The sequence below is a fragment of the Microtus ochrogaster genome, linkage group LG4 (genome assembly GCF_000317375.1).
Source record: "Microtus ochrogaster isolate Prairie Vole_2 linkage group LG4, MicOch1.0, whole genome shotgun sequence".
NCBI classification, from domain to species: Eukaryota; Metazoa; Chordata; class Mammalia; order Rodentia; family Cricetidae; genus Microtus; species Microtus ochrogaster.
In genome coordinates, this window is record NC_022030.1 from 41,884,456 (window position 1) to 41,909,577 (window position 25,122).

At 38.6% G+C, this 25,122-nt stretch overlaps 1 protein-coding gene across 5 annotated transcripts in view; it reads right to left on the reverse strand.

Moving 5' to 3' along the window:
• Nucleotides 1-25,122, reverse strand: part of Unc80 (unc-80 homolog, NALCN channel complex subunit) — a 198,698-nt gene that overhangs the window by 111,190 nt on the left and 62,386 nt on the right. For all 5 annotated transcript variants that reach the window (XM_013351641.2, XM_013351640.2, XM_013351638.2 and 2 more), the window contains exons 22-23: nucleotides 23,450-23,622; nucleotides 8,107-8,319 (exon numbers count right to left, since the gene is read on the reverse strand). In XM_013351641.2, the coding sequence (XP_013207095.1) occupies nucleotides 8,107-8,319; nucleotides 23,450-23,622 (386 nt within the window). The remainder of the gene's footprint in view (nucleotides 1-8,106; nucleotides 8,320-23,449; nucleotides 23,623-25,122) is intronic.

Below are 25,122 nucleotides of genomic sequence, written 5' to 3' on the forward strand. Positions count from 1 at the left end.
TTCTGTTCTATGATTCCTCACGTTATTCCTTTGAGACTGCCTGTCTCAGTGAATCTTGAGGTAGGCTGGTGTTTAAAGTCCTAGAGAGACTTGTGTGTCTATCCCACGTAAGTAGGGGTGGCCGTACTGGACCTTTTATGTGGGTACTAAGGGTTTAAGCTCAGGTCCCCGTACTTGTGAAGAAAGCACTCACACACTGAGCCATCTCCCCATCCTGCATTAGTTATTTTTATCAGAGGGTTTTAGGGCAGTGAAAAAACAAGAAAGCATCGCTCCTTTGAGTGCTTCTAATTATGCTATCAGAATGTCAGTGCCATGCTAATGAGTTTGGAAGTTGGCAAGAGTTCTATTCCTGTGATTTTATTTATAATATCATTATGGATGCACTTATGAAGCCCTCCCCCTCCCATGATAGCTGGAAGTTAGTAAGAAATGCTAATTGTTCTTCTGGTAGAGCTTCTAAAACCACAACAGAAGCGGGACTTTTTAATGACTTGGCATACTGACAATATGGAGTCTTAATGTGGCCACACAGAATCAGACTCTTGCTATCTGTTCTTCTGAATCATGACATGTGGTTCCACAATTTATCAAAAGGAATTTTCCATAAGAGGTAACTACAGCATCTCCACCCTGTTCCCTTTGTATCCAGCTATGTAGACTGCACAACAGTGAAAGAACACAGCCTTAGGAAGGGGTCTCAGGGATAAAGCTAAAACGCACACTCTCTGGGTGCTGACAGTCTTGTGCTCTGTGCATTAATAAAAGCAAACCCCAGCTCAGCCTTTTCTTCCTGTTCCATACTTACAAAGTTCTAGGCATGCAAGGACACTAACCTGTCCCCATGAACAGATGTGCAAAGCGCACTCAGAATGCTTTCAATATGAGCACGACTGGGCTTTTACATTTTTTTAGTCCCCTACCTCCACTCCAAGCCGAGGACTGAACCCAGGGTCTTGCATTTGCTAGGCAAGCGCTCTACCACTGAGTTCAATTCCGAACCCCAAGAACAACTGTTTTGAATTTATTAAACTTCTGGAAATAAAATGGAATTAATTAAGTGACAATGATGGACTTGTTAACTTCAGAAGTTTTAAAGAAACAAAACAAGACCAGAAGCAGCACCATAGAAGACCTTGTTCCAAGGAAGAGGTGTGATGAGTTCAGAGTGACGCTAGCCAGCGGGACAGCAAAACTCAAAGGAGATTTTTGTTTGTTTGTTTGTTTGGTTTTACTACATTGATCATTCTGGGATATTATAATGAAATAATTTAAATTAAACCCACAGTTTATAAAAAAAATCACACCCTGAACTTCCCCAAGATAACATTAATATCTTAATACTAATTTAAGGTTCTATATTTCACCTAAGGCTGGAGGAATGCCTAAGGAGACATGACTCCTTTCTACATCCATTCGTGAAACATTTACAGAGTGAGGTGATTTGTAAGGCGCTAAATGAAACACGAACCTACACAAGCTGTTGAAGTGCACTGGTGCCTCTTTTTCCATGTGCCCTGATGAATTATCAATGCACTTACAGGAAGATCACTGATGAACAGGGAAGTTATGGTGCTTAAGAGACCAGCTGTGGACAGAATCCCATCATGCCGCTTCCTTTGCTTTTTCTTACTACACTCGGAGTCTCCAGGGAGGAGAGAGCAGAAGAAAAACATCAAACTCGGTTCCAAGAGCTAGGCATCTCATTGCCACAGACCTAGAGAGGCTGCTGTGTTGACTGACTAGAAAGGGAGACATTGGTGTTCAATTGAAGGGGCCTAAAAATTTCTAGGACTTGGGAAGTAAACCAGGCATTCAGAGGCTCACCAGGAAATCACTTGAGAAAAACTTTTATTTATTCATTTTTTTAAATGAGGAAAATGTGCAGGAAGGCTGGAATGGCACCTTATGACTGGGTAGCCTAAGGAGCCAATTGAGGGCTATTGTGCTGCCTGCTCAGGAAGGCAGTGAAAAGTCATAAAGCTTCTATAGAAGTCTACTGCTTATATAAATTTATAATTTTATATATTATCAATTATATAACATATAGTTATAATATTAAAATGTAATATATAATTAAAATATATGATATAAATATAATATAATACCAATTTTAAAAAGTAAATTTACAATATGAAAGCAAAAAAAATAAATGTGCTTTGTATGAATGATCTCATTCAACTTCATGACCTCTAATCTTAGAAATGACTTAAGATCAGACAATGATACCAACCTAAGAAATTTGGGTGGTAACTCAAGGAAAAAGGGAGGGAGCTAAAACCATTTTTTTTCCTAGCCAAACAGCCAGTAGTTTATAGAATGAATCAGAGAGGACAAGGCTGGGGGCAGGGAGACCAGTGTGAACAACCTTTTTTTGGATAGATTGTGTCCTATGGAGGTAACCTTATCAACAGTGTGCAAGACAGATTCTACAGTGTGGCTGGGAAGAGTTTGAAGTAACGAGGTCTGACCTATGAGACTCTGAATAGAAGAGGTAGAATCAGCAGAAAGAGATTTGGAATGGGCGTGTTACGTGCTGGTGAAAGCTCAGACGTAATGCAGATGAGTGTGTATTTAGGAAGAAGGGTTTTATTTGGTCGAACTAAGTTTGGGGATATACAGAAAACACCTCCCAGATGAAGGTGGCAATGCAGACCTGCGATCTAAAGCAGACAGGTTACTCTGTGCTATTGTCACACATCAAGCCCCGGACACACAGGAACTGAGTTACCCTAGGAAGATCACACAGGAAGAAATTACAAAAGATCTCAGGCAATGACTGTATGGGGAGAAAAGATGTGAGGTCAGGGAGGGGAATACTCTTCAAATGAGGTAGAGAGTTTGAAAGGGGTCAAATGTTTCTGCATAGCAAAGTAACTAGCCAGTTTTTTTTTTTTTGAAAAATGCACTTTTGTTTCCAAATTCACATCAACAGAACAACTCCAAAACTGCTTAAACTTTTAGGAACAACAATTTTATATATATGTGTGTGTGTATGCATGTAAATATATGTGTATGCATATATGTGTATATATATATGAATGTATGTATGCATGTGTGTATGCATGTATATGTATACTGTGTGTGTGTGTGTGTGTGTATTTCACCACCAGAAGACTGGAAATTGTGAATGGTACTAAAAGGTTTTTAAAATTGCTTTATGTAGCAAATAAAGCTAAAAACTGAAAACTGGCTTGATTACCAGTCTTGATGACCTCAAATCTCATTGCTTATTTTCTAAGACTCCCAATTTCATCTAACTCAGGCAAGGGAGTCGGCCTTGATTCCACAGCGGTTCTGACACACACGGTTGGAAGATAAGAGGATAGTATCCAAATTCTAACTTTGTAGCAGTAAGCTTGAGGCTAACTTGTGTGGGAGAGTTTTGTAGTTCTGGGGGAACAATGATGTGTAGGATAACTCTGTGAGCTTTGTGATAGAATATGTTCCTATTGCAGACTGTCTCAATGAAAATAAAACAATCAGATTTTAATTATATCAAATTAATAAAGCATGAAGAAATATTAGAGTTGGAATAACACCAATATAATTATAAGAATTATCATTTGAAGATTTTAAAATGGTGGCCCACACATTGTTGAAGTTAAATGTAATTTTTTCCTTTTAATGACAAATTGTTAATTTCACTTTATTTAATTATGCTAAATAGATATTCTTATTAAATCAATATGTTTATGTTGCTTTATGTTTCAGGCTTTCAAAACTACCAGTGCTATATCTCTATTTTGCAGATTAATAGGTGGAATAACAGATCAATTCAGGCCTCATACATTCTGTCCATCTGTCTTCTAAACACAGGAAAGTAAAAAGAGATGGATCATCTTGGGGGAATATTCTATAAAACATCTAAATTTATCATACAATTGATTATTAATCATATTAAAAACTCAAATGGAATTGAAATTATATGATAGTTATTTTTCACTATATCTAAACAGTGCCGGGAGACACCTTTCTCAGAAGAACACCATGCACATCTGGTGAATGTGTTTATAATTTATGAATTCTTGTAAGAAGTCTCAAAATATATCCCTATGCCCTCTTTAATGTTATGAGCAGAATAGGGTCCACCTAGTAAAACCTCTTCAAATAGAGAAGTTGTAATGTTGGTTATTTATAGCTGATGGTCTCTTTGCCTGGGAGAAATACAGAAGCTAAGCACTCTATCCCTCAAAAGAGATAAAATGCTGAAGAAAAATACTTTGCATCTCCATTTTACTTGAGAGCAAGACTGTGCTAAAGTACCTGGACTTCTGAAAATGGAAATCCTTTCTACCAGCAGGGGGCTGAATGGATTTTAATATAGTTTGGGGTAGAAAGTAAAGGGTGTTGAAATGAGAAAAGCCTTTATCTTGCTCACTGTCATGTAGCACTATATATCTCCAATCTGATGATTTTGATTTGATAATAATAAATATAGTCTCAGAGAAAAACAATCACCCTGATTTCAGCAAGATTATGAGACCAAATAATTGGGAAATAGTATTCAATATTTTAATAACAATAACAAGAACATTAACAATGAAAGAGAGAGACAGGGTTTGCAAGTATGTTTAGTGTGAATGCGTGGGTTATAACTTTATTCTAACCAGAGTAGAGGTCATTCAGGAAGAATTCATACATGTATTAGGTGTTGAGTCTCATTGAGGAGTTCATGGATTTGGAGGAAAACAATAGCCCCAGCCCCCTCCAATTATCTGCCCTACCTTTCCTATAATCTTCTGTTCACATTTCTGCCTTTAACATTGTATTGCAGTGTCATAACCACTCCATAAAGATGTCTTTGAGTGGCACTGTCTTTGAAGACTGAGTTTAGAGAGAGCTCCATCCCTACTCTTTATGCCCCCTCAACCACAGTTAGGTCTTCCCCATTGAACCTGTTTTCTTGAATATGACATGTGGCTTTAAGATTTTCTTTTAGCATAGCTAGTTATTCACCAAACTAATTCAGGCTGACACTCCCATCACCTAGGAAGAGAGATCTCACAGGAGGTCTGTGTATAGGCCAGTGAATACCTTCAACAAGAGAAACTAAAATATCAGCAAGGTGACAGAGTAGCAATCAATGCCATTGTCTTGACCATCTGGGGACAGACTGGAACACAGGTGACAAGAGTGAGACAGGGTAAAGTATGGCCAGGGAATGAAGGAAGCAAGAACATTGTTCAAATAAGCAATGGTATAGGAGGTCCTTCTGTCCTTGTGTTGCTTTCATTGGTTGAATAAAGAAACTGCCTTGCCCATTTGATAGGGCAGAGCTTAGGTAGGTGGAGTAGACAGAACTGAATGCTGGGAAGAAGGGCAGAGAGAGAGGCACCATGCAGCTGCCAGATCAGACACAGTGAATCTTTCCTGATAAGCCACGACTTCGTGGTGTTATACAGATTATTAGAAATAGGTTAAATCAAGATGTAAGAGTTAGCCAATAAGAGGCTAGAGATAATGGGCCAGGCAGTGATTTAAATGAATAAAGTTTCTCTGTGATTATTTTTGGTATAAGCTAGCAGGGCGGCTGGGACCAAAAGCAGGCCCTCCTCTTGCACAACAAAACAACACTGTGGGATTTTAAATTTTTTACCTGAAGATTTATATGATTTTTATCTTCACTTTAAGAGAGACAATGGTGAAGCAGTACTACTTATTAATTAAGATTTTAGTTTATAGGTGAGATAGTACCAGCTGGGCCATGAATATATTTACCTTCTCTAAAACATTGTTGGTAAATCTAAACTCTGGGGCACAAACCATCCTAGTCAGATAGAACGAACAATTAACATAAAAATCTGATGTCAGGCTTTCATGTGTCATGAGGCTCAATAATTGCATACATTTATCATGTTCTCTGACAAAATTAACCTACACATAGTATAATAGTATTTATTTATTATGTGAGTGTTTGTGAACATGTATGTGTGCATGTATACTTATTGGCTAGAGGTCAAACTCTAGCATTGTTTCTCAGGCAGTACCAACTTTCATTTTTGTGAGACAGAGTCTTTTGCTGGCCTGGAGTTCACTGACTGGACTAGATTGGTGGGTAATATCTCTGGGATTCACCCGCCTTTGCCTCCCAGCACTGGGAATTCAAGCATGTACTACCATGCTTGGTTTGTTTTTCTTGCATGAGTTTTGGGGATGGAGCCCCAGTCCTCACTGGCAAGCACTTCACTAGCTGTACTGTCACCCCAGATTCAGTTAATTTAAAATCATATAAAAAGGACTTAGTAAATTATTCTACAATGACACAAAAAAATTATACAACATGGAGACAAAAAAATTTATACAACAGGCACAAAGTCAAGGTTACAACAGGCAAGGAAGTGTAGAAATAATGCTCAGGATGGATTCCTGTCTAGTGAAGCTTCGTCTCACAGCTATGAATGTTAACTTTATGTCAGGCACTGCTGGCAGGCATTGAAGAAAGGATCTCCCTTCCTCTTGCCCCTGTGGCTCTGGAATATCTTTGAGTCTCATGATAAATTTTTGCCTATACTGCTTGACTTGTGTAAACTCTCGTGTTTAATATTAAATTAAGCATAACAGAATGCAGGAAAAATATTGTGGAGTTATGTAACTTGACCCACTAATTTCTAAAGACTGGATGCCATATAGGAAGAAGATTTTCTCTCATATAAACTGTGCAAGAGAAGCCTGGAAAAGGCAATGCCAAGCACAGACCATGAAGGTTAGTAATCATAAAGAATACTGCCTGATATTTATGAAACATACCTCACACAATTATTTTATATAGGATGGTTATATGAGATAACTCATAGAAAAGGCAATAAAAGAGAACAAGATTAATGTGTTCATGTTTATGGACAGAGAGCACACAATCTTGGTACAGTGCATGCTTTCTTAATTACTATGCAAAAAAGACAATCCTGATTCCTTCAGAGGAGAAAATTCTGAATTAGGGGCATTAGTTGATGGGTTTCATAGCTAAGAGGAGGGTGAGAGATGATAATGGATAGGAGGTGAAAAATGCGTAAAACCAGCATATACACACATAAAATTGCCAAAGAACAAAAACACGACAATTTTAAAGAAATTATGCTTCCAGCATACAACTATTTTATAATATCGACAATCTCATCATAAAGATGATTCTTGAATTTTGAGTCCCTGAGGGAACTACACCAGCAATATGGGGATATTGAGCCCTTAAGAAGCATTTGTGTTTCTTTCTGCTTAAAAATAGGAGGAAAAAAACTTTAGTCTCCTAGAATTTTTTTTATTCTTCACTTTCTTCTTTCCTACAGTGAGGTAGTTGGCATTATAAGGGTTCATTTTGTTAGACTTCTTAAAGTAAAGTAATATATTTCTTATTCACTTATTCATATCTATACCTATATACATAGATGGTGCAGTAAGAGAAGAAAAGCTCTATTAGCAATTTAGAGAGAAGGAAGGGATGATGGGTGATAAACCGTTGCTGGGGGAGATATCATTTCTTCAGTGGTGTAACCAGTGCTAAGTAGCCCATGTCTGATAAATAGCATCCCTCATACTCACGATCACGCAAGCACCCAAAATAAAACTCAGCAAGTGAAGAAAAATAATACAACAAAATATCAGGGGCTTCTCAGAGGAAAAGGTTTCAGGGGGAAGAGGGTGTTGAGAGAGGATCATGGGTAGGAGGTGAAAATGCATAAAACTGGCATATACACACATAAAATTGCGAACGAATATAAAACATTACAATTTTAAAAAATTATGCTTCCAGGATATAAATATTTTTAAAATAATAGCAATGATTTGACCATAAAGATGATTCTTGAATACATCAATTAAATCCAATGTGCTGGAATCCAAAATGGGAGATGAAATACTGATTATTTCAACTATATGCAATCTGCCAAGTTACTTGCCCTGTATAAACTTCAGTGTCCTTAAGAATAAAACCAAACAGTAATATTTAGCCTTATAGATTTGTTGGGTTACCAACGATTACCCCCACCCTCAAAGTGTTCATTCAGTATATGGACTATAGCAGACAATATGCTGTCTCTAAAACAAATCACTAAAAGAAACTTCATTCCACTCAAATGCCCTAAGTTTTACAGAAGAAAGACAAAAGCTCACATCTCCCCACTGGTAGAAGAGCTTGGCAGCATTCCACTGCAGCTTCTGGTTCCGCTTGTTGCCCACAATGGGAGACCTGCCCCGGGAAAGGCCTTTCTTGGTGATGTTCACATGGTGGCCTTTCATCCACTCTGGCCAGTTGCCCCGGTTACACCGGTGAACAAAACGGGCACATTCCAGGAACAGAGCTGCTCTGGCCACCACAGGGGCTTCCTGAGAAGGGTTACAGAAAGAACATTGTGGGATTAATAAACAATGTCTTTAAATCTGCATCACCTGGAATGATTGTTTGCTGGTTCACATCAGCCAAGATTGTTTTGATTTAGCTCGGCCACATTTCTCAGGATGGCATTGGCACAGTAGTGGGGAATCTTAAATTGAAATTTCAAAAGCACCATACACATCAAGGAACTAGGTATCCCAAGAGGGCCCATGTTTCTTTCATTTTCTCAGTTCTGAGCTGATCACAAACTTTCACTATATTTATTTTATTGAAAATAGATTCTTTTCATATAAAATATTCAGATTATGTTTCCCCCCTCCCCCAGTTCTTCCCAATCTCCCTACCTATCCAAAATAAACACCATTTCTTTCTCTTTCTCATTAGAATACAAATAGGCATCTATAAAATAATAATAAAACAAAAAATAAGATAAAATAATAACAAACCAGAATAGGGCAACTAGGACTTGAAGGAACGTGTGAATGACCCTTCAAAGGCTTTTAACATTTTAACACAAATAAGCAAATCCTCCACTTCTAGAACAACTCTTACTTCAATCCAGGGTGTTGCTATACTGGCCCTGTACTGGCATGCTAACTAAAATGGGCATTGCTATACTGGCCCTGTACTGGCATGCTATCTAAGACGGGCATCGCTATTCTGGCCTTGCAATGGTACGCTGTCTAAGACTGTTCACACATTTCGGGAAGGGAACTGGAAGATTTTTTTAATTAATTTTTTTTGACATAACAGACATAATTCTGCTTAATAAGTATCATTTTAGTTGAAAATTTTAGAGAAAATAGGAAATTATTTAATTGATAAATGAGAAACAGAACATTTTATAATAAGTATCATTTTAGTTGAAAATATTACATAAAAGAGGAAATTATTTAAATGAGAAAGATCTTTTTCAAGAAAATAAAAAGCAGGACTCCCTCTTGTCATGTGAAGGTACGGTTTTCAAAATAAAGGTGGTAAAGCTACAGAGAAACTCTGTCGTGAAAAACAAAAAAACAAAACAGCAACAACAAAACAAAAAGTGGTAGGCTTGATACCCAGAACCTAGAAAACCGAGATACTCTACTGAACTCTTTAAAAGCTAACAAGCATGTACAAAGAGGCAAGGGGGTGGGGAAGATGGGGAAGAAGAAGAAAAAGAAGAGGAGGAGAGCGAGGAGGAGGTCATCAGTAGGTAATATCTTTGGACTGGAGAGGGAGGGGCAGGGGAAGTGGAGGGATGGGGGAGGGAAATGGGAGGAGGGGAGGAGGTGGAAATTTTTAATAATAATAATAATAAATAATACGATTGATATAAAAAAGAAAGAAAAATATAAAGTGTTACCATGTATTTTTATTTGTGCCAGTTCTTTTTTTTTACTTTTTATTAATTTTTTGTGGATTATCCATACATCCCAATCCCATTCATCTCCTCACCCCTTCCCGTCTGCCCCTGTCCTTGCAACATCTGCCCCAAAATCAAATTTAAAAGTAAAAACAAAAACAAAACAAAACCCCCAAACAAATGAGCGAACAAATTAAAAACAAAGCAAAGCAAAACAAACAAACAAACAAAAACCAAAAAAACAAAAAGTCTTGGTATGGAAGCTGCAGTGTGGCACAGTGGGTCACATAGTGTCCCTTTAGTCCATACATTTTAAGCAACGAAGCTCAAAACAATTCAATCCATAATGCTAACATAAATAAATAAATAAATAAATAAATAAATAAATATTAATGTATAGATTTTATGTCACAGCTGGCTTTTTAAAAATTATAATATGCCGGGCGGTGGTGGCGCACGCCTTTAATCCCAGTACTCTGGAGGCAGAGGCAGGCGGATCTCTGAGTTCGAGGCCAGCCTGGTCTACAAGAGCTAGTTCCAGGACAGGAAGCAAAAGCTACGGAGAAACCCTGTCTCGAAAATCCAAAAAATAAATAAATAGAAAAATAAAAATTATAATATATAATAATACTATGATCAAGAAATAAAACCCTCATTTCAAGAATCTTAAAGGGAAATAAACAAATGTTTTCCACATAATCCTGGTCTGTTAAGGCAGACATGCAGTATCCAATCAGATATTCTTCCACGCCCACATCTATGCTGCTTTTGCCCTTGTATTTACACTGTCTTAATTAACAGTCAAAGATCTTACTAAAAGAGAATTTGGGGGATGTCGGTATGATGTATTTAAGAGTAAAAATCATTCAGTAAATATAATATTTCTAACATATACCGCATTCATTTTACCATTTCAGTTCTATATAATGAAAGATGGTGTTCAACCTTAGGGACTTGGGTCATTTCCCAGTCTATTCCCATCTCCACTGCTGTACAGTCTACGTGAGTCAAACAAGCTCTTTCCTAAACGAGATCATAGCGTTGCAGAAACGCTGCTCCCAAAGTGGTTGCACGAGTTTGCATTCCCACCAGCAATGGATGAGTGTACCCCTTTCTCCACAGCCTCTCCAGCAAAGGCTATCATTGGTGTTTTTCATTTTAGCCATTCTGACAGGTGTGAGATGGTATCTTAAAGTTGTCTTGATTTGCATTTCCCTGATCGCTAAGGAAGTTGAGCATGACCTTAAGTGTCTTTTGGCCATTTGAAGTTCTTCTGTTGAGAATTCTCTGTTCAGCTCAGTGCCCCATTTTATAATTGGGTTGATTAGCCTTTTACGGTCTAGTTTCTTGAGTTCTTTATATATTTTGGAGATAGGCATCCTCCTGAATATTAACCTTCATCAGGCGATGAAAGGAGACAGAGACCCACATTGGAGCACTGGACAGGAATCTCAAGGTCCAAATCAGGAGCAGAAGGGGGGGGGGAGCATGAGCAAGGAACTCAGGACTGCGAGCGGTACACCCACACACTGAGACAATGGGGATGATCTTTCGGGAATTCACCAAGACCAGCTAGCCTGGGTCTGAAAAAGCATGGGATAAAACCGGACTTACATAGCAGACAAGGAGGACTACTGAGAACTCAAGAACAAGGGCAATGGGTTTCTGATCCTACTGCACATACTGGCTTTGGGGGGGCCTAGGCAGTTTGGATGCTCAACTTACTAAACCTGGATGGAGGTGGGCGGTCCTTGGACTTCCCACAGGTCAGGGAACCCTGATTGCTCTCCAAGCTGATGAGGGAGAGGGACTTGTTCGGGGGAGGGGGAGGGAAATGGGAGGCAGTGGCGGGGAGGAGGCAGAAATCCTTAATAAATAAATAAATTAAAAAAAAAAAAAAAAGAAACGCTGCTCCCGCGACCTGCAGCCTTCACAACTCCCCACCTGCAAGATTCTGGCAACTGTCTTCACTGAGAAATCTTCTCGGGTTTTATGCTCCATTAGATAATTAAGGGAAACTACTCTTCTGGATTTTTATGCTCTGTTAGATGATTAAAGGAAATCACAACTCCCATGTCTAGAGCTTAAATACAGGTATCAAGAATTCCATAAACTTAATTTTTAAAAAATGTCTTTAAAGAAAAATCATAACAGTAACGCATCATGAAAATTCTAGTTAAGAATCGTTTTTACAGTGGGGCTTAATTTTCCAAACCTCACTGATATGAGACAGAATGTTAATATAGATGAAAAGGCAAAATACTAGATGAACACGAATCTGTTATTAATGCATTAGTGACATGTGATGAAAGTCTATACAGAGGTCAAGACATGGAAACAGGCCATAGGAATAGTTCATTTTTCAATGCCAGGAGTCTGAATCAACAGCATAAATGCTATGGTACCTTTCCACACAGTCTGAATACCAAGTCTTTCTGTGTGTTTACTAAGGACATCAGATATGCCCATCTGCATCTGAAAATGGTGGTGACATCTGTCTCTAGGAAGTAAAGACCCCAAATCATATACACAAAGCAACATTAAATGGGCACAATTTCTATGTGTGTACATATGCATATAGTATGTATATGCAAAGAAAATGAGGCTTTTAATTTTGCATGAGTGAGGTGGGAATGGGACATATGTAGGTGTCGGAGGGAGGAGACATGAGCAGGGTCCATGGGAGAAATGGGATGGGGGAATGCAGTTACGTTTTTATTAAAATGGAAAAATTTAAAAAATCAAAAGTTGACAGCACTGGTCTGCCAAGGGATGAACTATTTGCATGTTTGAAATGGAAGTCAATATATTAAATGTCTTCTTTCTTATTAATCTCTGCCCAGATGACCTTTTAACTTCTCCAATGGCACCAAGTTTCTATGCCACTATGTTACAGTTTCATAGAACCATTTTCAGTGGAGAACCAAACTATATTAAGCTAAGCTACATGAATTAGAATCTCCAAACACAAAGGTTAAATTAAAAGGTGGTTTAAATAAATCAGTGATTTCAAAAACTCCTTGCTTGAGTGGAAGGCGTACTCTTTGATGATTACAGAATTGTCTAGATAAAGTCACAAGAAGTCATGACACTGGCACTCTGCAGTCTGAATTTCTTGAACATTCTGCAACTAGAACTTGAAAACTTCATGCATCCAGACCCTTTCCTTGATTTTTTTCTCCTTTGCTATTTTGCCTGGATTTTATGATTGCTATATATATATATTGAATGTTTCCTTTGTGAAGGGGATGCAGAGAATTAGGAAACAACCCAAACAGCTGGGCTGTCTTCTGCCTGGGGACCTGGAAATAGATTTCCCAGGACACAACAGTTAATTGGAGGGTATAATTGCAGTACAGCCCTTTCCCTCAGGGATGTATCTTAGCTTGTTATGTGAGAAGAAACCTCAACAGATCCTGAAAATTCACCTAACATTGCACTGGAACTACCTACTTTTTTGAAAGCTAAATATTTTATGATGGTCCCCGGGGAAATCACATAATTTTTATTGCCTTACAATAAAATATAAAGTGCTTGCTGGTGTGAGATACGTTTATTTAAAACCAATGAGAATAAGCAGTTTTTATGGGTCTCAGTGTGTGTTAGAATTTTTTTCTTTCCTTCTTTTTTATCTTTTGCCAGAGAACGTATGCTTCTGAGTGAATGTTTATTACTTTGCTGGTACTGAATTCTCGCCTTGACTGAGATCACTGAATAACAGACGCATTAGCTGACAAGCTGCCCTCTTCCACGGCAGCAATAGCTGTGGGCAGCTGGGTGGCATGATGGCTTACCTCCCGGTCTAGAAGCATAGGTGTTTTCACGTTTACTCAAGTCATGGCCATGTTTTGAGTTAGTATTTTAACAGACTAATGAGGTCTTCTCTTTCATATACTGGACTGGGTAGGAAGACAAACTTCCTTTGGTTTAAGACACCTAAAGATGCTAGACAAAATTCTAACTTTCTTTTAATTTCTAAGGAGAGATGGAAGACCAGAGAAGTCAAGTAGAAAGTGCAATCATGGGGGGGGGGGTGCATGGGATGAGCTTGAAATACCTGCTCTGAGAGCTTTTAGTCTGCTGATTAAATATCTAGTCTCAAGTTGGTGGCGGTTAGGCCATACTTCTATGTGAAGTTAACTGTTTACTCCTTTTGAGTTAAGGGTTTCATTAGGTAGCCCCGCGCTGTGTGTCCTGAATGCTGTGGTTATTGGAATGTTCTACTATTGACCTCTTACAAATAAAAAATTAGCACTGCTCTTGCAATTTAAAATCCAAAATATAGGTTAAAACATAGATTAGTTGAGGTTTTGTTTGTTTGCTTGTTTATTTATCTATGTCATCAGTACTGTTAACATTTGAGTGGGATCCTCCGTTTTGTGGACAGCACACTATGACTAAGATGTTTGTCAGCATCTTTGATAGCTGGTCACTAGATGCCAGCAGTAATCTCCAGGTTGTAAAAGTCAAAGATTCTCCAGACCTATGAAATACCCTGTGGTGGGCAGCCTTGGCCTTGATTAAGATTGGGGAATTGGAACAAGAAAGATGGCTCAGCAGTTTGAAGAACTGGTTACTCTTCCAGAGGGCCTGGGTTTGATTCGAGAACCCACATTATAGTTCACAACCATCTGTAACTTCAGTCCCAGGGAGTCCAATATCATATTCTGGCCTCTGCAGGCCCTAAGCACACACATGGTACATAGATAAACATGCAGGAAATAATGCCCATACACATAAATTAAATTTATATAAATTAAATTAAATTAAATAACCATGGGATCAGATTCACTTGAAAGAGAGACAGTGAAGCGAATGTACTATCTGAACATTTTCTAGGACACAGTGCTGAGAGTGACAAAGAAATGAAATAGAAGAGGCTGTCAAGGTCAGGGGATAAAATTAAACCTCAAATGTACCTGTAATGTCTAGAAGGAAAGAGAAAACATGAAGACCCTTATATCAAAAAGACAACAGCTGAGGATTTTCCAGAATACTTATAATATGCCAAGGTACAATTTAGGGGCCTCATGAACCTCTAGTAATATATGGCAGAAGCATTTCAGAGAAACTAAGCTATTAACAGCAACCAGAAGGTATTAAAGGTGCCTGGAATAGGGTCAGTCTCGGTTACTGATTGCCAGAAAGGAATCTTAAGACAGGGACGGAATGACATCTTGGAAGGGCAGAAAGAAAATGTCAGCCTATGACTTGCTAACAATTTCATCAAAAGCAGCTTCAAGTAGAGGTAAAAACAGAAATGTTTTCAAAACCACTATGACTGAGAGAGCCTGGCATCTGCTTCCCCTCTGCTGTGGCATGTTTCAGAGAGAATGTGAGCTTGCAGAGAATGCTGGGCGAAATGAGGAGCCAACAGAATTTGCTAAACGTGGGGAAATTTTTTGTTTCTTTGTTTTTTTTATTTTTGATTTTTAAAGATAGAGTTTTTCTGTGTAGCTCTGGAGTCTATCCTGGAACTCTCTCTGTAGCCCAGGCTGGCCTTGAACTCACAGAGATCCACCTGCTTCTGCTTCCCGAGTGCTGGGATTAAAGGCGTGCACCACCATTTTAAGCATGAGAAGAACCTAGTTCTTATTCCCAGAATGCATAGCTCATACGTAATCTCAGGGCTCCTGGGGTATGGGTCAGAGAATAGATCTCCAGAATCTTGAAGGCCCGTGCCCATGAACAACAGATCCTCACTCAAACAAGGACCAACTCCCAGTGTTGTCTTTTGATCTCGACCTGGGATGATATATATGTGCTTATATTCACACATGAACTCACACACACACACACACACACACACACACACACCAAGCAGAAGAGGAAAGATAAGAAAATATGCTTGCCATAAAGGAAAATATAGATTAATTAAATTATCTTAAATTAATTAAAAATTCTCTTTGTTAAAAGACAGCATGTAAATGAAGACAATAAAAGCCACAAATGAGGAAATGATACACTGTAAAAAAATACAGAGCACCAATTGGTATTGCCACCATCTACAACAATTTTTTTTTTTGGTTTATTTGATTCATTTTGTTTGTTTTGAGGCAGGATCTTACTATGTAGCCCTGGCTGTCCTGGAGCTCACTATGTAGACCAGGTTGGCCTCAAACTCACAGAGATCTGCCTGTCTCTGCCTCCCGAGTGCTGGGAATCAAGGTATGCACCACTTAATTCTTCAGTAAAGAATGAACAAAGACATGAACTAGATTATTCACTAAATCTTTGTAAGGACATCTTAAACCATCTGTTGAAACACAAAGTTGATAACTTTGGGGTTCCAGACTGGTAAAAATAATGCTGTAAACAAGTCAAAAACATAAGCAAGAACACAGACTAAGTCAGGCCGTGGTGGCGCACACCTTTAATCCCGGCACTGGAAGGCAGAAGCAGGTGGATCTCTGTGAGTCTGAGGCCATCCTGGTCTACCAAGAGCTAGTTCCAGGACAGGTAGAAAATCCTGTCTTGAAAATCAAAAAACAAAACCAAACAAAACCAAAAAAAAAAAAAAAACCACACAGACTAGTGTGAACCTTCATTACACAATTGGCACCTATGTAGAATTCTTGCGATTAGTATGAAAGATAAATGCAAAATTATAAGCAGAATTTAATTCTTCTGTATACCTAGGAAACTATTCTGAGTCAAGGCCCATGTACCATAACATTTATAGAAGTATCATCCAGAACTACAAAAATTCTGGAAAAAATAGAAATGTGTAGATAAAATGAGTTTATAACTTGTGTGATAGTTAATGAATCAATTCTTCAGTAAAAGTTAATGGAGCAGCACTAACTGCATCGGGAGAAACCCAACCCTTAACAGAAAGGAATGCATGGCTTTGCGACCAGGAAATTTCAAAATCAGGTAAAGGAATACTAAACAAAGCATGTTAGCGAAGCAGTGGTTCTTGTAGGCACAGGGTAGGCCATTAGGTAAGAGAGTAGGAATCTTAAAATCACTATTTTGTGAGATCTATCATGGATATGACTCTGATTATTTTCTTAAATTCTACCTATTTATGAGGCCAAATAATTGAATGTAATTAGATTTTTCCAGTCACAGATAAGGAAGAGTTCTATAATGCCACACATGGGATGTGTCAAATGAATGAAAATTGGTACTAAATCCAACTGACATCATTGTTGTATTCATGCTAATAAGTTACCCTCAAACTAGAAGTCATCAGCTACACACATTCCAAATTCTGCAGGATAAATAAGGATAGACTGTGAACATAGTAAACACAAGCTTACCTAGACTGCTTCCTTTTGTGCTGGCAGATCCTATAACTTTAGTGTGAAAGGGACCCTTTTTGTAAACAAGTCTGTAGGAGGAAGCTGCTTGTTCATTCCTTTGCATTCATTGCTTTACTGATACAAATTTTAGGTCAGTTTTGTTATATGCATATTTCTATTCTTGACTGTATTGTGTTTGTGGACCTCATTTAAAAATAAAATGTATAATTAAGAAATACAGGTTAATAGATGGTCATCTATAATAGTCAAGCTTATAGTCATGTTAGTTAGTTTTTTTGGATATATAGAGATATATTTCACTTAGATAGGAATTCTTCAAATCTTTCAGAGATCTTCAGAATATGTCACTTAAAATATTTTAATAACTTAGAACTTTTCATGACATGAGACACATCTGCTCCTGGCAGCACCAATTGCTTCAAGAGAAGGATGGGCATTGAAGAGGCCCCTTATGGAGTTTGGCTCCATTTGGGCAAGAAGCTGCTCTTGCCTGGACTGCTTGATGTTATGCTATATAGAAACTGGACATGCAGGACCCACAGAAAAATGACTGCTGAATTTGCCTAAAGATGGGACAGTCCTTTGGGGTTCCTGCTTCATGAAAGAGTCTGCCAGACATTCTGCAGGACACAGAAGAAAGCAATTGATGAACTTTGCCATTACAAGGCAGAACAGATCAAATTTCCTGCTTCATGGAAAAGTCTGGTGGATACAATGGGCCTGTAGGCTAAAGACGGATGCTTCAACAATAAAGAAGTACTTCGGGTGACTGTCCAGGAAGTGAGATGTCTCTGCTAATTCTAGAATTTTGGAAGTTGCTTACAATTCACTTCCTGTTAACTTAAGTAATATAGTCTTCTGGAGTCTTTGATGGAGTTGAAAAATAGATAGTTACAGTTTTCCCTAGTTATGATAAAGATATAGTATATATAAATGTCATAACTATAATTCTTGCTTGATATCTGTTTTGCTATATGCAATTTTACTATGTTAAAATTAAAACCTCCCTTTCATTTTGACAGAAAAGGAGAAATGGTGTGGAACATCTGTCTGTATATGTGTTGCTTTTATTGGTTAATGAATAAAGAAAATGCTTTCTGTGATAGGGCAGAAGAGAGCTAGGCAGGAAAGCTCAACTGAATGCGGGGAGAAAGTAGGCAGAATTATTGAGCTGCCAGAGGAGAAAGATGCAAGCCACCAGCTGGAACGCTGCCGGCAGGCTATGAGCCTTGTGGTAAAATATAAAATAGGAGAAATAGGTTAATTTAAGATGTAAGAGCTAGCTAGGAATAAGCTTAAGCTATTGATACATTTATAATAAAGAAAATGATTATGAGGAATAGCTGCATTGACTTTAAATCAATGATTTTGGATTTCATGCTCGTAGTAGTAATAGTAAGATTATCCCTCATTCATTGTTGGTGGGAATGCAAACTTGTGCAACCACTTTGGAAAGCAGTGTTTCGGTTTCTCAGGAAATTCGGGATCAACCTACCCCTGGACCCAGCAATACCACTCTTGGGAATATACCCAAGAGATGCCCGATCATATGACAAGGGCATTTGTTCAACTATGTTCATAGCAGCATTATTTGTAATAGCCAGACCCTGGAAACAACCTGGATGTCCTTCAATGGAAGAATGGATGAAGAAAGTGTGGAATATATACACATTAGAGTACTACTCAGCAGTAAAAAACAATGACTTCTCAAATTTTGCATGCAAATGGATGGAAATAGAAAATACTATCCTGAGTGAGGTAACCCAGACCCAAAAAGATGAACATGGGATGTACTCACTCATAATTGGTTTCTAGCCACAAATAAAGGTCAGTGAGTCTATATTTTGATATCCTAAAAAAGCTAAATAAGAAGGTGAACCCAAAGAAAAACATATAGCTATCCTCCTGGGTAGGGGAAGTAGACAAGATTGCCAGGCAAAAAATCGGGATCTTAAGGGTGCGGTGGGAGGGGGGTAAGGAGAGATGGGGAGAAAAAAGTGAGAAGGGTAGGATGGGGAGAACTTGGGGCAACGGGATGATTGGGATACTGGAAGGTTGGATAGGGGAGCAGGGAAGCACATATCTTAATTAAGGGAGCCATCTTAGGGTTGGGAAGAGACTTGGACCTAGAGGGGCTTCCAGGTGCCTAAGGCGAGGTCCCCAGTTAGTTCCTGGGGCAACTGAGGATAGGGAACCTGAAATGATCCTATCCTATAGCCATACTGATGAATATTTTGCATATCACCATAGAACCTTTATCTGGTGATGGATGGAGATAGAGACAGAGACCCACACTGGAACACTGGACTGAGCTCCCAAAGTCCCAATAAGGAACAGAAGGAGGGAGAAGATGAGCAAGGAAGTCAGGACCAAGAGGGGTGCACCCACCCACGGAGACAGTGGGGCTGATCTATTGGGAGCTCACCAAGGCCAGCTGGATTGTGACTGAAAAAGCAGGGGATAAACCCAGACTCTCTGAATATGGTGAACAATGAGGGTTGCTGAGAAGCCAAGGACAATGGCACTGGGTTTTGATCCTACTTCTTGTTCTGGCTTTGTGGGGGCCTAGCCAGTTTGGATGTTCACCTTCCTAGACCAGGATGGAGGGGGGAGGACTTTGGATTTTCCACAGGGCAGAGAAGGAACCCTGACTGCTCTTCAGACTTGAGAGGGAGGGGGAGAGGAGTGGGGGGAGGGCGGGAGGTGTGGGAGGCTGGGAGGAGGTGGAAATATTTTTTCTCAATAAAAAAAAAATAAATGAAAAAAATAAAAAAAACCAAACCAAACAAACAAACTTTCATTTGTTAGATTTGACTATGCAAGTTTCTTGTTTCACCTTTACCTAGTAGTACTTTCTGTTTCTGAGGGAAAAAAAATGACAATTTGAAAAAAGGAGTCACATCTAAATTGTATGATCAATTAAGCAATGAAAGAAAAATTATGTTCATGTACTGTTTTTTTGGGAACCTACTCTCTTTGGATGCATACCTTCCTAGACCTGGATGGAGAGGGGCTTGGAATTCCCACAAGGCAGGGCACCCTGACTGGACTGGAAAGCGAGGGGGAGGGGGAGGGGTGGGAGAGGGAGTGGGGGGAGTGTCAGTGGGGGAAAGTAGAGTGGGAGGAGGGGAAGAGAGGAGGGGGAGGGAAAAGGGAGGATGGGAGGAGGTGGAAATGTTAAATAAAATTTAAAAAATAAAAAGAAAAAAGAAAAATTATGTTTTAATACAAAATTCAATTTAAGCCATTATCTAAAAACAACAGGAAAAAATAGTTCATATGATAAAACTACCTATAACATAATTCTGAACCCAGTTCACATTTCCACTTCTGCCTTTAACTGCTGGACAAAAAGCAGAATTTATAACTATGTCTTGATCTATACATCTGTATTTGTACCCTGTGTGTCTGACTCTGTCTATCCATGTATCTGTTTATATGCATCTATGCACACATACATGCATGATGTGTATATGAATGCAGACATGTATTATGGATTTAGCTATCATCTATTTATCATCTATCTATCTATCTATCTATCTATCTATCTATCTATCTATCTATCAATCATGTATCTATCTATCATCTATAGTATGTTATCTACCTCTAGCTTAATGTCTATTGCCAATGCATATCTGTTAATATCTGTTAACTTATCTATATTTTCTATATCTTTGTGTTTCCATAATAATTTCTGTATCTTATATATCACTAAAACTATAAATGCATTGTCAGGCAGTGGTGGTGCACGCTATTAATTCCAGCAATCTGGAGGCAGAGGCAGGCGAATCTTTGTGAGTTCGAGGCCAGCCTGGTCTACAGCGCTACTTCCAAAACTACAGAGAAACCCTGTCTTGAAAAACAAAAAAACAAAAAAGTTACAAATGCATTAGAGAAAATAAAAAATATTATAAAATAGAGGCATTCATTAAAAATAAGAAGCAACTGGATTAGATGCTTGGAAAAAGCAAATACAGAGGGGATATTTGTGAACACAAGAGCAATCTTGAGGAACTCCTAACCTAGATCTCCATTGACAAATTACAGTTGCCACACCTGTACAAGTGACAAACAGCACCAAATGCCACCTAAATCAGGATCACAAAATATGCACCTACACGTTCCTTTCTCTCAGCTGGCTTGTCAGCACACAGTTGCAAATTCAGTTTCTCCACTTTTCACAGTTGTGGAATGGTTCTGAGTGTGCCTGCATTTGGAGACCATATCCTGGCCTGATCCCTTTGAGCTTACATCAACAAGTAAGATACTGTGGAAGTACTCCATGATGCCTATGGAATGAAACTTGCCATTATTAATCTCTACTATCCCTTCTGCCAACCTCCATCTCCCTCTCCTCCTTAGCCTCTCCTCTTTACCTTTATCATGTACTTCATCACCTCTGCTTTTATTCAAACCAACGAGTCACCCCCATTGCTTGATAATGGACACTCTTTGACTTCTTTAACTTTTGACTGATTCTGACATCTGGGATTTGGATTTTTGAACTTGGGCACAATGTTTAGTCCTTACTAGAATAAAAGACTCCCAGGTATGAAAACCTAGCCCTACCCACCCACTGCTCCAGGACTGAAAGTTTGCTCCCACTGAATATAATTACATATAATTATTGATGACGAGTGTATTTCCTCTACCATCCTACACAGCCCAGTCCATCACTGTGTATCCATCCACCCATGCTTCAGGAAATGTGTCTCTGCTTGGAGGCAAAAGACACTAATCATGCACTAACCTCTACTCTTTTTGTTTTTTACCATGAAATTTATGAGATTAGAAATAACAAACATATTGTAATTAAAATTGTTATGTTTCAGAAGCAAGCATTAATTTGTTTTACTGATATTCTTATTCAAATCCCTCAGAGTGTTCTTCTTGTGGCAAGCCATGTGTTTCTTCAGGCACACATACATATCTTAATATAAATGCTAAGAAGTTTCCACATGGGAAGCAATAGTGAACGGGCTCCTTCTGGTTTTCCATCACCAATGAATATAAATGAAGTAATTCCAGTTGCCTGATGAGTCTCCTTGCTAGTGATGACACATTTATTGAGGTAGAGTTCTTGAGTTTCCACAGATCAGTTCTGTGGGAAATCTGATATACATGCTAAATTTTGTCTATAGCTGCTTTTTTTGGGAGAATTTTCACAACTTTCACCCAAATCTAAAAGAATCAATGTTGCCAAATGTTAAGAGTAACTGGTTTGAAGAATAAATGTGGTGTGAATACTCAAGACTGAAGATATTTCAGGTCTTCCTATTATGAATTTATCACGTATTCTTACCATAAGAAATATCTTTAAAGAATCAAATGCATTTTTGAATCGTTAAAAAAGTATTCACAACTTACTTAATTATGAGGACATATACATATATTTTCAAAGTGTCCTGATATTAATTTTAATTTATTTAAATACTTGCTTGACAGAGAAAACATATGGTGTTGCTATAATAGTCCTGAATGGAATTAGAAGATTCTGTTCTGATCCCAGTTTTAGCACGAAATTAGCATATGACCTTGATCAAAGTCACCTGAGCTGGCAGAGTTTTTGACATTCTTAAAGTGGCTTCAGATTACTTTTTATGAAGAATCAACATAAAAGGGTACAGAATATAGGTTCTCTGAGGACAGAAGACAGTCCTGGGACCCAGACTAACCTTTGTGGACTTTCTGCCACTGGGCTATAATGTGATCTTCCTGGCTTTGGCTGTGGAAGGGCACAAGGCATGCTATCTTAGGCTGTGACCCTCACTGAGAAGACTAGATGACTAGACACAGAAAGCCTTTAGATGTAAAACACAACTTGGTTCTTCGGCTAAATTTGCATCTTTATAATTGCTAGGACCATGCTTGCCACTGAGGAAGATCTCAATGGATGCCTGTTAAGTTAGTTAGGAGTAATATGTCAAGTATTTGGTAACTAAGACACAACTTTAATCCCAGTACTTGGGAAAGAAGAGGTAGGCAGATCTCTGAGGAACTTGGTCTACATAGAAAGTTCTAGGCTAGTCAGAGATACACAGTGAGACCCTGTTTCAAAACAAACAACCCCAAGAACTAATACATGAACATGTAAGACTATTATATTGAGTGTTAATATATTGCAGGCACTGTATGGGGGCTTTTCTACTTAGCATCTTATTTAATCCTTGCATCAGCCCCGAGAAGAAAGTTTGGTAATAGCATTAAGCCTCATTTTATAGTTATTGGGCTAATAAATGTTAGGTCAGTTTTCCACCTCAGGCATCCTGAGGTTAGAATGCTTTTACATACCAATGATCACACTGCTAAAACATGCTACCTTCTAGTGATTTATTAATATTTCCCCCTTCTATCTACTTCTCTTACCATCTTTCTTCCCCATTTTGACACTAATTCTGACAAAACTAAGCAAATATGAACCCATCATTAGGGTTAGGAATAGCAATCCTTGCTTTCATCCATTGCTAGCATGAATATGAGTAAGGGTGGAGAAATTCTGTAACTTACTAGGTCCAAGGCAGCGGCTAGGATGGATGCATCAGGAATTGTCCCTGGCTCACAGCAGTTGAGCAGAAATTGAAAACGTTTCATGCCTTGCCGGATAGCTCCCAGATTCACCACGTTTTTGCTTTTTCCACCATCTTGGTTGGGAGAAAGATGATCGTCAAAACTGTGGCAACCTGTAGCGGTTGTGTCATTGTGAAAGGAGAGAGGGAAATGGATCATAAACCAGTGTCAAAGTCACACCAGTACATTTTCCATACTGATGGCCTGAAAACTCTCTCCCACTCTTTCCTGTCCTCTGCACCTCTAAGATGCTGCTATGAATACATTTTGGCTTGTATTAATTGGTTACATGCAACAGATAAAAATTCAGGATTTTCACTAAACAACTTCCCTGTAGGGTCCGATTTCTTTGTCAGTCTATCTTTAAGTTGTGCATGAGATTGGCGCATTTGAAATAAACAAAAGTGGGCACTTAAGTTTTAGGCTCACAGTTGAGGAAGAGAGTGCAGAGAAATCAAAGGGAATGACAACAACCCAAAGATATTCTCATCTCTTCCATGAAAAAGAATATTCTGCACATGGGAAAGTCTGGTGCCTTTGTTAATTAGGGCAGCTATGATAAAATACCATAGGCCAGCAGACTTGTAAACCACTAATATCTGCCTCTCACAACTCTGTGGCCTGCAAATCTGATCTTGGGTTAAAGGACAGTAAATTCTTTCTGGTTTAGTTATAACCTCAAATGCCCTTTCCTTGTATGTGCACAGAGATATCTCTCTTTTATATAAGAGTACTAAAACCCATTCATGGTCATGTGACTCTCATGATATCTTCTAAAACTAACTACCTTTCCAAATTCTCATTTCCAAATGTTATCACATTGTGAGCTGGAAGTTCATAACATGAACTTTATATGGATGCAAACATTCTACCTACAGCATATGGAAATCTATAGTGCATGGAAAACATTCATTAACAAGGAACATTTCCCACCCCATCTTCTTAGGTTTATGTTGCAGGTACATCGAGTTAACACTCCAGTGTGTAGAAAGAACTTAGAGATATGGTCCCAGCACCAGGTGACATCGAACTAGCACAGCACAGACCTCAGGACACATATTAGCATCATTCTCATAGAGCAAACAGGGAAACATTTATGTTTCTTTATGATGCTGATGATTCTGAACACTAGAGATTGTCTCTCAAATTCCACAGGAAGTGGGTAGAGAGTGAACAAACTGGAATGATGAAGCTGTCAAAGACCTAGGCTGTCAGGAAGAGCCTTGGCAGGAATTTTTACCTTCTTCAGTACTGAGAAACAAATCTAAATCCTCAAATATTAAACAAGTGCTCCACAACAACCCAAAAGTTCCAGCCTAGGTGGACACAGGAAACCTTATCATAACACTCATTGACAGAATGACAAACTAGCAAAAGCTGACCAATACAAGCAGCTATGTGATGAGAACACTGATCATGTATTTTAAAGTTATGTTCACACATTTGCTACAACCATGACTTAGTTAGACTATTGGCTGCACTGATTAATTTCAAATATGGCCTGCTGTATTTCATCTAAAGCTCCACAGTTTACAGTGCTCACCATCTACCACACACACACACACACACACACAGAGAGAGAGAGAGAGAGAGAGAGAGAGAGAGAGAGAGAG